Here is a 17,577-nt window from a genome sequence, read left to right on the forward strand (position 1 = left end):
TGAAATGCAAAACAATAGTTAATATTAAGAAAGCACATCAAAATAAATTTTACAACTTAAAAATTATAAAATAAATACAACGAAAATTTGCTAAATTTAAAATAAGAGAACCAATTTTTAAATCAATTAAAATACTCTTTCAATAAAAATACACTAAAATACAGGGTATCACACCATGAGTACGGGTATGAAGTTTGTATAGCAATGGAATTTGTTGATGCATTGGCCTCAATGGTAGGCTGATCATTTCCTCTCATCCCATCGTTTTTTATGATAGTGTGTTTAAAGTGTTCATTCATGCCTTGTTGAATAAGAAATGACAAGATTGAGCATTTCTACTTATAAGCTCCATACATCACACACTTCATTTTTTTTATTTTTTTATTTTTTTTTTATTTTATTTTAGATTTATTCTTTTTAAACTAATTCAATTTTTCTATTCATTATTCATATACTAAATATTTGATAAAAGAAAAAAATAAAAAAATTTTAAAAAAATAAATGATATGTTTTGTATGGGCATATGTTTAGAATTTTTCTTACTATAATATTGAGTTTGTTACAAGTTCTTCGTCCTTATTCACCTTTCTGCAATTGTTCCTTTGGGGCTCTTTGGTCATCAAGTACTCTGATGGTCTCTGGTTTTGAATTTCATTCTCCTGTTTGGCCATACAATTTAAATAAGATGAGATGTGATATTTTGTTTAAAATTAAATAAATATTTTTATAATATAATTTTTTAATATTATTTTTATTTTAAGATTTGAAAAAATTAAATTATTTATTATATTTTGTATGAAATTTTTAAAAAATTATAATGATTATATAAGATGAAATAATTTGATTTTATATAACTAAAATAGTAAAAGTCAAACATCTCTTCCTAGCAAGCCAAATCCCCCCTCCCCTTCTTGGTGTAGCTTCCTTCTCTTATAATCTATTTTTCTGTTTGATGTCTCAGTTTCTTTTGTTTTATGTCACATTTCTTTGGAAAATGTTTGGGGGCCCATAAATCTGCACCCCAATGGGTCCTTTTTTTTTTTTTTTTTTAAGGAAATATTTATTAGTTAATTGGTGTATTTTAAAAAATATATATTTCAAAATATATAAAATAAAAAGATAAAAAAATAAACGAATCACAGATGACATGGAAAAAAGAGCGATCTAGAGTTAGTTTAGGCGATTGTTGAAATCAAACTATATCATCTCAAATCAATTATATATATATATATATATAAAATTAAATTTGTCTCAACTTAATTTATGGATCTAAATATATATCTCAATTTATTATTACGACGGTTGACATGATTCACAAAATATTAATAAGGAAAAATATAGTTGCAAGCATAGTTGTGCACTAATCTGTGCACCAATGTGATGTGATTGGTCAAAAAGTAAATTTGATTAAAAATAGTGTTAATTTAAATTTTAAGTATGAATAAAACAGTATTGGTACACAGATTAGTGTACAACTGTGCTTGTATGTAGCAAAACTCTATTAATAACTAATTTAACATTTACCGCTGGGCTACTGCCAACACAAATATGAGGATTATTTTTTTTTTTTATCATTTTTTTGTAATATATTTCTTTAACATATTTAATCATTAAGAAAAAAAATAAAAAAAAAATATAATTTTACTAATAATTATTTTCTTAACCATTAAGTAAAAAATTAAATTAAAAAAATTAAAATGTGTAAGCCGTAAGATTGAGAGACGACTTCTAACATTTTACATTTCTCAATCCCTAAAAACATGAGACTAGCATTGAAAGAGGATTTGATTGGAGATCGAACTATCTGACGGTGCCTCATTCGAAACGACGACAACATTCATCCTATCATAAAAGATGAAATGGTTATCGTCCACAAAACTCCTCTCGACGGTAGTGACTTTCAAGGCCTGGCACGTACGGTATATTTTTTTTTATATATTATTTAAAAATAATATTTATAGTCCTAATTATATAAATATTATACAACTTTTTTTAAAAAATAAATTAATACAAAATTTATATAAAAAAAATTAATTTTTTTATTATAAATTTTATTCTTTTTCAAAATAATTATATAATATTTACGTATTTTTTTACATATTTTATAACTGTAACTACTCTTATACCAATAAATACCTGATGTAAGTGTATTTTCCTTGGCTATCATAACAAAGTCTGGCTAGGCTGTGCCTCGCAAGATTCATTTTTCCCCGACGCAAGTGCGTATGTCAGCAAAGAAAATTATTAGTTTTTTTTGCCTACCTCGCATTTTCAGGCCTCTTGGACATGCTTTATTTATACCTTCTCTCTCAATGAGAAATTTATAGCCCAACTGAATTCTCTCTAGTCAGGAATCATCAATACGAGTCATCTACAAGAAAGGCAATATGGGTAGTACTGAAACCCATCGTCAACTTCATTTTTTCTTCTTCCCATTTATGTGTCAAGGTCATATTATACCAGCAGTAGACATGGCCAGGCAATACGCTTCGCGAGGTGTGAAAGCAACCATAGTCACCACCCCTTTCAACGTGCCACTCTTTTCCAAGACAATCGACAAAAGCAAGAGTTTAGGTATCGAAATTGGAGTTCTTACCATCAAATTCCCAACTAAAGAGGTAGGATTGCCCGAAGGATGCGAAAGTCTTCACTTGCTTGCGCCCGAGATGCAACAGAAGTTCTTCAGGGCCAGCAACATTCTTGAACAACCACTTGAGCAACTGCTCCAAAAACATCGTCCCGATTGCCTTGTCTCTGACATGTTCTTTCCTTGGTCTACCGATGTTGCTAGTAGATGTGGGATTCCTCGGCTTGTCTTCCACGGAACTAGTTTCTTCTCTCTGTGTGCTTCAGAGAGTGTGACATTATATGAGCCTTACAAGAATGTGTCATCTGATTCAGAGCCTTTTGTCATCCCTACTCTTCCCGATGAGATCAAGCTGACAAAAAAGCAACTACCCGATTTTGTCACAAGTAGTGTCGAAACAGAATTTGGAAAGCTTTTCAAAGCAATCATAGAAGCTGACCGGAAGAGTTTCGGGGTTATTGTGAATAGCTTCTATGAGCTTGAGACGGCTTATGCTGATCATTACAGGAAAGTACTTGGAAGAAATGCCTGGCATATAGGACCATTATCGCTATGCAATAAGGACATCGAAGAGAAAGCGTTGAGAGGATCGGAGGAAGCCTTCACCGATCAGTATGAAAGTTTAAAGTGGCTTGACTCCAGGCAACCCAATTCCGTTGTTTATGTATGTTTTGGGAGTTTGGCAAACTTCAATGATTCTCAATTAATGGAGATAGCAATGGGTCTTGAAGCTTCAGGTCAGCAGTTCATTTGGGTTGTGAAGAAAGGAATGAATAGTGGAGGCAAAGAAGAGTGGTTGCCCGAAGGATTTGAGAAGAGAATGCAAGATAAGGGTCTAATTATAAGAGATTGGGCACCCCAGGTGTTGATTCTCGATCATGAAGCAGTTGGAGGATTTGTGACTCATTGTGGGTGGAATTCTACGTTGGAAGGAGTGGCTGCTGGGGTGACAATGGTTACGTGGCCTATTTCGGCGGAGCAATTTTACAATGAGAAGTTGGTGACTCAGGTACAAAAAATAGGGGTTACTGTTGGTGTTCAGCAATGGATTAGAGTGGGGGGAGACATTATAAAGAAGGAAGCAATAGAGAAGGCAGTGAGGCAAATTATGGTGGGTGAAGAAGCAGAGGAAATGAGAAGAAGAGCCAAGGCACTTGCGGAGATGGCGAGGATAGCCGTTGAAGAAGGTGGATCGTCTTATTCCGATTTGAATGCTTCAATTGAAGAATTGAAGTCCCTCAGACTTTGATGCCATAAACAAAACATCTGGGAACAAGCTCGTGATAAGAGCAAGCATTGAAAAAGGAAGGCTCTTTCTTTGTCAAGACATTATTCTCATGAGTTAAATCTTGATCCAAGGATGAGAAGGAATGTTTTTGCTTTTCTTTCTTTTTTAGACGGTGAAAAAGGAAAAATTCTCATGATTTAAATCCCAATCCAAGGATAGATATACCCTGTTTGATTGAATGTTTGTCAAAAGGGAAATAACGCCCCTTTCCCTCTTTCTCATATCGTTGAACAAGCAATTTTCTCTTTTTATATGTATAGATTTGTGCGATTTAAATAGTGAAATTAAATGAGGAGATTTAAAATAAAAATTAAAAATAAAATAAAATATTATTTTATGAATATTATTATTATTTTAAAAAATTAAATTATTTATTATATTTTATATAAAAATTTAAAATAATAATAATAATACGCGGCCAAGAACCATTCCACGTCTTAAGTTCCACGGTGACAGCGATGTTGCGCCTAGAGGATTCTCGGAGACTACACTAGTCACACTACGCAACAAAATGTCGAGATTTACGTACCATTCATTTACTGCTCTCTGCCACCATCTGTGTGATTAGACTGAAAAGCAGACGATTTGTGCACGGATGGTGTTAGAGCCATCGTTGGAGTCACCGACAGGCAAAACATTTTTTTTTTGTTTTTTTTTAAAATTATTTTTTAATATTTTTAAATATTTTAAAAAATATAAATAATTTATAATAATATTAAATAATTTTTTCTTATTCATTAACAAAAAAGAAAAAAAATGCCAGTTATGACCCCAGTAAAAGCTACCAACAATAGTCAAAGTATTTTCTTTTATGCACACCAAGCAATTACAACAGTACATCTCTGCTTCTTCTTTTTTTTTTTTTTTTTTTTTTTCTGGAGGAATTAAAGTCAAATATAACTTTTTATATCTTTTTTATTTATTTATTTTTTAGCAAGTATGTAATATAAAAATAATGAATTTAATAAAAATAAATTAAAAATTAAAAATAAGTGTAATGTATATAATGATAAATAGTAAAATTCTTTTGTTTTTTCTTTGAAATACATGATATATGAATGATTATTGAAAATACTCAACTAATTTAATAAGAATAAAATAACAAAATAAAAATAAGTGTGAGCTACAGTGTATGGAACAATGAGAATAAAGCTCATCCATTTATGTATGGTGTAACATTTACCGTACATAAATTTTATCATTATTTTATTATTACTATTCATAAAATATTTGAAATCACTTCACTATCCAAACGCAACCTAATCAGACTTTCTCATTCTTGCTCTTCTTTGTCACCATTTACTCATACTTCTCTTTGCCACAAAATATTTTTCTACAAACACCACATGGAGAGTGAAAAGAGCCAGCTTCACCTGTTTATCTTCCCATACATGGTCGTAGGCCACATGATCCCGGCCATAGACATGACAAGCTATTTGCTTCCTGAGGCTTGAGAATAATCATAATCACTACTCCTTTCAATGCCTCATCGATCTTCAAAATAGTCGAAAAAAGCAAAATTCTGGATTTAAAAAATGGACATTTTAAACATCGAGTTTCCTACTGAACAGGTTGGATTGCCCAAAGGATGCGAGAGCTACCACTTAGCCACTTCACCTGATTTGCGGATGAAATTCTTGAGGGCCATAACCTTGCTGAGGCAACCTCTCGAAGAACTTGTTGAAGATTATTGTCTTGATTGCCTTATAACCAGCGCACAGTTCCCGTGGACCACTGATGTTGCTAGGAGATTTGGCATACCAAGGCTTATTTTTCATGCCACGAGTTCTTTCTTTGTATGCGCCTCAGAATGTCTTAGGCTATACGAGCCTTACAAAAAGTTTGGTCAGATTCAAAACCATTCATCCTCCCCAAATTCCTCGATGAGATCAAGTTGACAAGAAACCAACTTCCAGATTTTGTTACACAAGACATCGAGACCGATGTCATGAAGTTGATGCAGATTATTACAAGAAGGTCCATAGAAAGAAGGCATGGCATATAAGCCTGGTTTCATTATGTAATAAGGAGAGGATAAAGCACAAAGGGGGAAGGGTCATGAGTGCTTGAAGTAGCTTGATTCAAAGAAACCCGATTATGTTGTTTATGTATGTTTTGGGAGTATGGTTAACTTCAATGATTCTCAGCTAATGGAGATTGTAATGGGACTTAAGGCTTCTTAGCAGCAATTCATTTGGGTTGTGAAGAGAAAATAACTCAGGGGAACCAAAGACAAGTGGCTGCCCGAGGGGTTTGAGAAAAGAGTTGAAGGAAAGGTTGGGCACCCCAACTGTTGATTCTAGATCATGAAGTGATTGGTGGATTATTGACTCATTGTGGGTAGAACTCCACATTGGATGGTGTGGTTGTACGGGTGCCCATGGTAACATGGCTGGTGTCTGCTGAGCAATTCTACAATGAGAAGTTGGTCACCCAAATCCTGAAAATTGGAGTTGGTGTTGGTGCTGAACAATGGGTCAGATTTTTGGGCGATAACATTGGGAAGGAAGCCATAGAGAAGGCATTAATTTCGAGTAATGGTTGGGGAAAAAGCAGAGGAAATGAGAAGCAGAGCAAGAGAACTTATGAAGATGGCAAAGAGCTCTATTGAAGGAGGAAGATCCTCTTTACTCTGATTTGAATGCCTTATTGAAGATCTGAGCTCGCAAGCCATTGCTAGTGAAGCTACCGAGAAGAACTAGTTTAGTTTTTGTGATATCCCGTTTTTACGTGTATTTTCACTGAATGAGTATTTTAATTTAATTAAAATATTAGTTCATTTATTTTAAATTATTGTATTTTAATTGGATTTATTTAGTTGTGATATTTGTTTTGTAGAGCTTTCTTAATATTAATTATTGTTTTGAGTCTATATTGCTGTGTAATTTATTTTAGTTTGTTTTTGGATTTAAAATTTAGTTGTTAGTTTTTACTAGTTATTTATTATATTTTAGCTTGATGTGGTGTTTAAATTATTTTAGTCGTTTTATAGCTTTTAAAATTATTTTCGTCAAATCAGTTTCTAGACTCCAAATGTGAGGATTGTACTTCATTTCTTTTTCCTATCTTTTCTTTTTCTCTTTTCTTTTTCTTTTTCTTTTCTTTCTTTCTTTTTCTCTCCTCGTTTTCTCCCATGCGCGCACGACACTCTCTCTCCTCACTATCGCCGTTTGCCTTCTACCGCCCAGCATCGCTGCCTGCCGCCGCGACCTGCACCACCTACCCAGAAATCTTCCCCTCCGACCGGCGCACCTCCCCACCAAGTTTTACCTCCATCCAAGCCACCGTTAGCCGCCACGAGTTCCTCTAAGCCGCATGGTTTTTGGGCCATTTTGCCACCGTCGTTCCACCTTCGGCCACCACCTCTTCACCACATCATCACCTACCTCCTGCCGTCTTAAACCACCTATTTCCAGCTCCGATCCGTTGCCGGAGTAGCCCCCACGAGCTCATTTTCATTTTTGCCGTTTTTTCGCTTCCACCACCATTTCCTCCATCACCCACGGCCCATTCTCAGTTCCACTAATTTCATAAACACCTCTAGGTCATTCCCTATCAATCCCAAGTCTTGGTTTATTCCCATTCAAAAGTGGGTATTTTACAACCCACGGCCACAGTATATTTTACACTGTTACGTTGCTTTTTCTTCGCCGTTTGCAGCCTTTTGATCCTTCGAAAATTATTATATAGCGCTGTAAGTATTTTTCAAACTCTATTTTAGATTTGAATATATTATTACTTTTACAATAAATTCATTAACTGGTTGGTTATTCCGGACTGAGTCCGAGGAGTCGGAGGTCGGATGAATTTGAGGATGGAGTTGTTTGGTTATTGTTGATGTTGAGTTTTGTTGGATAAATTGTGTCTTGAAGTGTGCATTACATGGTGCATTCATGTGTATGTATTAAATTGAGAAAAACTAGTTTTATCTATGTAAATGGATTTTCAGGTGCGTGTGTGTCACGACCCCAAGTCGAGATGGGGTATTATCTCGGTGGAGCTCCTCTAGTTATTCGAGAGTGTAATATACCGAGTGACGTATCCTGGGTTGTCGCTGGCCGACAACGGGAGTGGGAGGGATGGTAACGCTTTCGTACCGACTCCGTGGCCTCTCTGCTGGCGGGGATTAGAGGATGTTTGGCTACGTACGCGCGGGATGCAGAACTAGGCATCGCTCGTTACGAAATCACACGCATGGTCGTTATCTGTGGTGTGACAATGGGAGCTAGGGTGTGCGGATGACCCCTAGGGGAGGTCATGGTGCATTTGGTTAATTGGATCTTCATTTGAAATTGGATTTTGGGCCAAATGAGACTTTTGGCGTGGGTGCAAAAATGTGGATTTGTGGGATATGTGCATTTGACATCCTTTCATGCATATTGTTGAGTTTAATATATTTTTATCTCGTGGCGTTTGGATCATTACTTACCTGCGGCACCATTTTGGTACCGTAGATTTTGATGTAGATGTTGAGGAGGAGGAGGAAGCTGAGCACGAGGAGGCAGCTCCGCCAGATTTTTGGTTTGGAGTTGTTTATGTCAAAAAATATCTCTACTAGTTTTTATATGTTGTAATTTGATTTTGAAACAATATTTGAGACTTATAATATTTTATTACGTGTGGTTTAAACGAGTTGGTATTAAAAAAAAATTCTGGTACTTAGTTATGAGACTTTTATTACCCGCTGCGTGTTTTTATTGTACACTTGTTGCATGTAGACACACACTTGGCACTTAGCAATAGGATGGTGACCCGTGTTGTCATCATCCCGACGCTTCGATTTCCACGTGTCCGTATGTGGGAGTTGGGGGCATCACAGTTTTTCACTTTGTGCTTGTTGCAACTAAGACACTACTTATAGCATTTTCGTTTTCCCTAGGATTTTCTAGAGAGATTTTGGCGTAGCACCATAAAACTGAAACAATAGTTTCGGCTAAAAAAAAAAAGAAAAGAAAAGAAGAATCAAACTGTCTCAATTCATATCAAAATTTCTGTAGAGATAGAAACTCAACATATTTCCTAGACACAAAATAAGATTCCATTTGTTAAGAGAGAGAAGGGAGACGTGTTTGAATAATTCCATATATTCATTTTGTATTTTGCTTTACAAAATATAAAGTGTACAATGAAACTAAGTATGAAAATTTACATACAAGGGAAAAATATTCTAAGCCTATAATAAAGAAATCCCTGAGTTTTTGCAAGCCAAATTGTAACAGCCAAGTAGAAATTCACTGATAGAATTTCTATAGACTTTAGAAATTTCGTGAAAACTCTATAAGTTTTCATGAATCGATTAATCGCAATGATTTTAATCTGTCAACATATTCAATGTTATCGTTCACTATGATGCTAGAAATGCGATTTTATTTGTTTGAAGTAGTTAGAAGTGTCAGAATATGTTATGGTCTACGCCACTAGACTCAGTTAAATATTTAGGATTTTATGGCCCAATTATCCATTTCCATAATTTTGGACGAAACGCCTATTCGAAACTGTGAATTTACTTTTAAGGGCACCTCCAGGTTGAGTTTTGGTAAACGATTTTCACTGTTGGTTAATATGAATATTTAGGATTTTTCAGTATCAAGTTTATTATACATTTTTTTAAAGTGAATAGTAACCTCAATAAGCATACTAAGTGCAGTGTTTTCAAAATTACAGTTGGAATGTCCAAATTAGGTTAGAGATGTTTTACTTGGACACTTGGCAAGATCTTAGCCACACATAGTGAATAGTATTAGACACTTGGCACAAAGAGGAACCATTAGATGGATTTATGAAATGTGTGAGATCATGACTAAGCAAACCATTTTTCATCTGATCAACGAAATTGAGCCAAATCAAAGAGGGTTTCAATCCTAGTAAAACCCTAAATGGTTGGAATCCAATTGAAACTCCAAAAGCTTGGTTGAAACTAAAACCCTAAATGGTTTCCCCAAACCCTAAAGTTGGCATTCAAACCCTTTTTGATTCAATTTCTAACATTGTGTTTAATCACTTGATTAAATCACTTCCACATGCTATTAATTTTTCAAATTCTTTTTGTGACATCATTATCCAACCTTTTAAATGTTGAAAATTTGATTGGGCCAAGAAAAATTGGATTTAGGCTTGATAGCATCTCAAACCCTAACCAAACCCTCTTTAAACCCCAAATTGAAGCTCACTTGGTTGAGGCCACCAAGGCCCATGAATTTGGCCGCCTTGAAAAAGATTCTTGAAGAAGTTTCCTCTCCCCACATGGCAGACCATCCACTGCCCTTGGCTGCAACCAATAGTACCTTGATGTGAAGGAGAATCCACCTCATCAAACTCCATACCTCACAGCTTCTGCAGGTATTCCTTTGCCCCTCACTATTCTCCACTTCATTTAACATAACCACCTCCATTCAAGCCCATATCTTCCCCCTCCAGAATTCTAGAGTCGTGCAAGACACAAGTATGTCTTTTTAATCACTTCTTCACCCCGTTCTTAGAGAGAAACCCAAAAGAGCTCTCTCAGGTAGATTTCTGGTTCTTATTGCGTGGAGATTTTTGACCCTTTGTAAGTATCTTCACATGATAACTCTTTCATAAAAAGTGTTCCATAGTTTCTGTAAATATATTATTCGTATAATTCCATGTTAATTTGGTCAGTCATAACCATGGAAAGGTCGTTCTGGGCGTAAAACTGGAGAGTATGTTATGTTTTGAAGTTTTTGACCAAGCTAATGGACATATCTTGGTCCGAAAATTTTATGGATTGTTGTTAGAATACGCTTATGAGTTTCCATTGAGATTGTTTTGCATGAATAAAGTTTTTGATGATAGATTTTCTTAGATCTAGAAACTTGAAAACTGGAAGTGGAAAAACAATTTCTGTTTAGAGAAAGTTTGAATATTTCGAGGTTTGATCTTAGTCTAAAGGCTTTGATATTTTTATATGATGATACTAAGTCTCTTATTTTCGTGTTAGGATGTTATGTTGAAGATATTTAGTATTAGTTTCAAAGATATGATTTTTCTATGCAAAAAGATTTCAGTTAGGCCTAAGATTTGATGTTTTTGGATTAGATCCATGTTTTATTGATTTTTTTCCATGTGATTTTAAGTTTGATGGTTGGATATTCTTTAGGACAAATTTTTAAACTATTTAATGCTTTATTTCAAATATCTCACTTTCTTAAGCCATTGATCAAGAGATTTATCAAAGCTAGTTGAGGAAAAAGTTTCTATTTTTGGACTAAGTGTAAAACCAAAAACTTCAAGTGATATTTTATGATTTTGGTGACTTTAATTTGATGATTTAAAGTATGGTTGATCTTAGGATGATGTTATGAATATGTTAGAAGTAAGATTTGATGTTTTGGAATTCTTGGAGATGTTTTGATTTTGGGTCAAAATTTGTGATTCAAGTGTTTGGATCTTTTTACAAAAAGTTTGGTGTTGATTATCAGCTTTTTCTAAATGAATTTTTTAAGTATGGTTTTAAATTTAGGATAGGAAAATCCTTGTTGCAAAATTTTCGGTTAAGCATGAGTTTTGAAGTTGAAAGGAATTGCAATAAAAATAAAGAGAAATGGCCTATGGATGTTTTGGCCATAGTGTGTTTTCTATAGTTGTGATTTGTTTTAAATTTTTCTGAGTTGATATTTGAGTTTAGGACAAAATTTACATGAGGAATGTAAATTTCAAAAATTTTTGGAGTTAGGATGTGAAATCCTTAAGTTAGGGGTAAAATGGTCATTTTTTCACATGTAGAGGGTAAAATGGTCATTTTACTCTAAGTTATCTTTTTTACACATTTTTAATTGTTAGTAATTAAATTTCTAACTTTTAGAATACTCTCTTATAGTTCCTCGTATTTCACACTTTATTCTTCTAAAACTCGACGATCGAAGTAAGTTAACTTCTAACTTATTATCAGTTTACTGTGTATGTATGATGGGTAAGGAAACTATAATTTATGTATGTATGTTGTCATATATGTCATGTTATGCCACATCATTACATGTTTATCTGTTATGCATGATTTATTCTGTCACGAATACTTATTTATTACACAATCTATTATGTCACGTATTGCTATATGTTACAAGTATGTCATATTATGTTATGCCATCTATTACATGTATGCCATGTCACATAATAGTTATTGTTACATGTTATGCCATGTCATGAATGTTTTATGTTACATGTTATTTCATACTACAAAACATTTATATCTCAAGTAAGTCATGTCTCTCAAGTTACGTTATGTGTTGTTAGGACTTGGTCCTTGAATATGCGGTTGTCCGCGTAGACCTCCATATATTTCCCAATTTGGTCCTTGAGCATGTGGTTGACTAATTATAGATAGGTGGCCCCACCATTCGTCAACCTGAAAGACATGGCAGAGTAGTAGTACAACACCCGATATGTGATAGATGATGTCTTCTCCTTGTCATCTTAGTTCATGCAGATATGGCTGTACTTGGACTAGTAGGCATCCATTAAGCTCAACATGTAGTGACCTATTGTTAACTCAAAAATTTGGTCGATGCGAGAAAGAAGGAAACTATCTTTTGGGTGGGCCTTATTCAGTTTGGTAAAGTTCACGAACATCCTCCACTTATCATTTGGCTTCTTTACTAGCACCACACTGGACAACCAGTTCGGGTAGTGGGCTTCCTGTGGGTAATCGATCAGCCTCTGTGGTAATGGCTAAGTTCTTTTCTACCGTATGTAATTGATCAACCTCTGTGGTTCTCTGCCCTTGGGATTTGCTGAATTTGAAAATACTTGAAACAAGTGTGTTTGGCCTTTATTTGTAGTAGGTACTTTTTCAACTTTTTGCTTTTGGCTGCGAATTCCACTCATACTTGGCGAACCACCACCTCGGAGTTGGTCCATATTTCCACCTCCTCAGCACCCAGGGACAACGATCATTAGGTCGAAGAACAGTGCTTCTTACTCTGCTTCATCATTTGTAGTTTTGAATGCCAACTTAGCAGCGTAGTCGTGCTCCTCACCTTTGTCCGTAATTATATGCACTCCTACTTCCCTTCTAGCTTGACAAGATGAGCCGTCGGCAAAGACTGGCCAGGCTTCATGGTTTTCCTAGTTGTGCATAGGCAACTTCCTCCGAGAAGCCCGTGAATTCCGCTACGAAATTTGCCAACACTTATTCCTTTATAGAGGTACGTGGTGTGTACTCGATGTTGAACTCATTCAATTCCATGACCCAATTTGTGAGGCGGCCGGTCTTTATGGGATCTTCTTTAAGGGGGTCTCAGTGAAGACTTTGACAAGGTGGGCTTAAAAGTATGGGCAGAGTTTCTTAGTGGGTAGAGTTTCTAAGTGGTCAGTTGGGTGCCACATGTATATGTCATCCCTAACTCGTTTCTCCTCGTGCCACCTCATATCTTTAGCTATTTTGCTGCTATAGCCTTTGCAATCTTGGTTTGAGTGAAAAATAATGCAATATTCTCATTAGAATATTTTTTCCCATCCACCTCGACTCTCCACATATGGGATAAGCTTGTTGTTTCTCATTATCTTTCCAAAACAACACACAATCATTCCTACATGTATATATCGACTTGTACTTAAACCCTAATTACCACTCGCTTTGTAAAATCTTTTTGGCAATTCAAAAGCTTAGGGAGCACTTCATTAAATAAGTCTAATACCATGCTGATTAGATTCATTGACATCCCACAAAATGATTTAATGTGCAGTAGATGCACAATAAATGACATTTTGCTATGTTTTGTATAGCCAGGATAAAATTGACGCTTTTCATCTTCCCACATTCTAGAAAAATTTTCTGACTCAAATTTCGGCCACTTGAGGCATCATCGTTAATTTCATCCACAAACATCCCAGCTTTAATGTCACCCAACGTCTTCTCCATCTCATCCCGCTCACTAGGATTATCCCGCTCATTATCCTCATCACGGTGTCCCATTTCAATACTAGAGTCAAAGGTATTTGAAAACTATTGAATCCAAGTTTTAAGTTTCGTGTAATTATATAGATACACATTGATTTTGATGATAACGAATGAATTCAAACAATAAATGAGTTTCAACCTCAAGTTGGCTACATAATGAAATCAATCACATCAAGTAACCAAGCATGAGCAAAAAGGGAACAAGTTCACATTAAAACTCATAGAGTAATGTTGTAAATCTCTTAAAAATTCAAAATTAGGATTAAGGCTCAAAATTAATATTTTCTCATAAAGCATTAAAATAAATTTTCCACATGTGCATGAATATTTTGAAAATTCAATTTGAAAATTTTGAAAGATGATTGATTGTCATTTTTTACATGTGCATGACATGATTAAATGTTTGAATTTTAAAAATATTAAAGATGATTGATTGTCATCTTTTACATGTGCATGCTTTATTTGAATATTTTCAAAAGTGATTGATGCTCTTTTTAACTCATGCAAAAAGTAGATAATTTTGTTTGAAAATTTTGAAAATATTAAAGATGATTTATTGTCATCTTTCACATGTGCATGCTTTATTTGAATATTTTCAAAAGTGATTGATACTCTTTTTGACTTATGTAAAAGATAGATGATTTTGTTTGAAAATTTTGAAAAGTAAATAGTACTCCTTTTGTTATATGCAAAAAGTAAAAAAGTTAGGTTTGAAATTTTTGAAAAGTGAATAACGTTGTCTTTGAGAAATGAAAAAGAAGAAACTTTTAATTGAATTTCTTGAAAAGTAAATAATGTTATCTTTGACATGTGAATCTTTTTAAATTTGAATATGAAATCTCATATGCCTATAAATAGATCATTTGAGAGTTTCAAATTTACGACACCAAGAGCATACAACATTCATTCAAAGTTTTCATTCTCTATTCTCTAAGCATTGAGCCTTAAACCTTATTCATTTTGAGAGAGATATAGTTTTCACTATATTGTTCTTATTTTACTCATTGAGGAGTGTTTTCTGATATCCTACCCATTATCAGCTCTTGTATCAATAAAAGGGTGTGTATAATTCTTATGCGAGTAGAAAGTGTTCTACATAGGAAATAGTTAAATCACCACGTGTAAGGTGATTGCAAATGTAAAGGATGTTCTACAAGGATCATTTGTAGCAGTGTTGTTCAAATGTGTAATAGGTTTCTATCTCCACCTGAAAGAAGTTGAATAGTGAATTTGGGAATCATCAAGGGGTTGTTTGAAGCAAGGACGTACGCTGTGGGGTCGAATCTCGTTAACATACTGAATTTGCTTCTATCTTACCTTTACTTTTTGTATTTATTGCTACTTCATGTTTTAATTATATTTTATATTGTGTATTTGATTTATAATTATTAATTTTTTAAATATATCCCAATTCACCCCCTTCTTATGTTAGTCATCTAGACAATAATTGGTATCAAAGCAAGGGCTTTGTTATAAGATTAACTATCTTTTGAATTAAAATTTTATGCCTAACATTATATCTTTATTTGGTGAAGGTCAATCTAGCAATTGGCCTCCACTCTTTTGTGGAGACAATTACTCATTCTGGAAAGTTAGAATGAGAATATTATTTCAACCTCAAGGTCGAGAAATCTAGAAATGTATTATAAATGGACCTTATATTTTAACAAAAGTGGTTAATGGAGTAAAGGTTAAAAAGGAAGAAGAAGAGTTTGATTGTGAAGACGATAGACTTTATACATTACATTTAACTGCTATAAATTTATTATATAATGCTCTCAATGGGAATGAGTTTAATAGAATAATGACTTGCACTACGTCAAAGGAAATTTGGGATAATTTGGAAGTTACTTGTGAAAGAACTTAAGGAATAAAAAAATTATATTCTTACTTATGAATATGAAATATTTAAGATGCATGATGATGAATCTGTTTCTAGTATGTACACTCATTTTACTAACATCATAAACAACTTGACAGCTCTTGGCAAATTTTATTCCAAGATGGAGATAGTAAGAAAAATTCTCAATTCTCTACTAAAATATTAGGAATCAAAAGTGATAGCGATTCTTGAAGCTATAGACATCAAGAAACTCGAAGTAAATGAACTCATTGGGTCACTTACCACACATGAGTATATATTGAAAATAGTAGAAGAAGAAGGAAAGCCAAAGAAGAGCTTGACACTTAAATCTGTTCCTCATGAAAGTGAAAATGATGAAGATGAGGAAAATGACCACAAAGATGAAGAAGTTGCGATGATAGCAAGAAAAATTAAGAGGTTCTTAAAGAAAGATAAAGCTCCTCCGAGGAAATCTTTCAAAAAGTTTTTCAAGAAAAATTCAGGTAAAAATGACACTTTAATTTGTTATAAATATAATAAGTCTGGTTATATCAAGCCAGATTATCCTTTGCTAAAGAAAGATCGAAACAAGGGCAAGAAAATAATGAAAGCTACATGCGATGATGATTCAAATAACTCAGATAGTGAATCAAGCAATGAAAAATCAGCAAACCTTTGTCTTATGGCTAAAAATGACATTGAGGTAACAAATCTTGACAATATTGAAGATCCTTCATATGAAAAATTATAAAATGTTTTAGAAAATGTATATGAGGAATTTGAAAAATTGGGTATCAAGTATACTGTTTTGAAAAAGAAAAATTATTCTTTAACAAACGAAATTGATGTTTTAAGAAAAGAAATCATTATTTTGAAAGACGAAAATCTTGAGTTGAAGAAGAAAAAAACTGATTTAGAAAATATTGTTGAAAACTTTATGAATGGAAAAAGAAATTTTAAAAAAGTTATTGGTAGTCAAAAATGTGTTTTTGACAAGATGCTATTTGTTTTTCAGTTCAAAATGAAACTAGTTGGGTATGTCATAGAAGACTAGTTCATGCTAACATGGAACTTATTTTCAAACTTTTGAAAAATGAGCTTGTGAGAGGCTTACCAAAGGCAAATTTTCTTGAAGACAATTTATGATGCATGTCAATTTAGTAAACGAACAAAAACTTCTTTTAAAACCAGGAAACATATTTCCACTATTAGACCACTGCAACTGATACACATGAATCTTTTTGGACCAAATAGAGTTGCAGGTTTAGGAGGAAAATATTATGCATTTGTTATTGTTGATGATTCTCTAGATATACTTGGGTCATCTTGCTTACTCATAAAGATGTGACACATAATACCTTTACCAAGTTATGCAAGAGAATTCAAAATGAAAAGGGCTATACTATTTCAGTATTCAAAGTGACAGGGGAAAAGAGTTTGTTAATAAAAATATTGAAACTTTTTGTGATGAAAATGGTTTTGTGCATAATTTTTCTACTCCTCAAACTCCTTAACAAAATGGGGTAGTAGAGAGAAAAAATATATCTTTTTAAGAGATGGCAAGAACAATGCTCAATGAGAACAACTTGTTTAGTCACTTTTGGGCTAAAGTGGTAAGTATTGCATGTTATGTTATAAATAGAGTTATACTAAGGTTTAAACTAGATAAAATCCCCTATAAGCTTTGGAATGAGAAAAATCCAAACATTGGTTACTTTCATGTATTTGGATGTAAATGTTTTATTTTAAATGACAGGGATAATTTAGGCAAGTTTGATGTAAAATCTAATGAAGGTATCTTTCTCAGCTATTCTACTAATAGTAAAGCTTATAGAGTATTCAATAAAAAGACCTTGACTGTACAAGAATATATACATGTACTATTTGATGAATCTAATTCTCTACTTTCTAAGAAATCCGTTGATGAAGAAACATGAGATATA

The 17,577-nt window shown here is 33.7% G+C and overlaps 1 protein-coding gene and 1 pseudogene across 1 annotated transcript; both read left to right on the forward strand.

The window, feature by feature from the left end:
* The first annotated feature begins 2,202 nt into the window (after positions 1 to 2,202).
* Positions 2,203 to 4,128, forward strand: LOC122279984 (scopoletin glucosyltransferase-like). Its single transcript, XM_043090910.1, has one exon. The coding sequence runs from the start codon at positions 2,388 to 2,390 to the stop codon at positions 3,834 to 3,836; it is 1,449 nt and encodes a 482-aa protein (XP_042946844.1). The 5' UTR covers positions 2,203 to 2,387; the 3' UTR covers positions 3,837 to 4,128.
* A 1,282-nt stretch (positions 4,129 to 5,410) lies between these two features.
* Positions 5,411 to 6,670, forward strand: LOC122278603 (annotated as a pseudogene).
* Positions 6,671 to 17,577: the final 10,907 nt, after the last annotated feature.

This window comes from Carya illinoinensis, chromosome 10, assembly GCF_018687715.1.
Source record: "Carya illinoinensis cultivar Pawnee chromosome 10, C.illinoinensisPawnee_v1, whole genome shotgun sequence".
Classification (NCBI taxonomy): domain Eukaryota; kingdom Viridiplantae; phylum Streptophyta; class Magnoliopsida; order Fagales; family Juglandaceae; genus Carya; species Carya illinoinensis.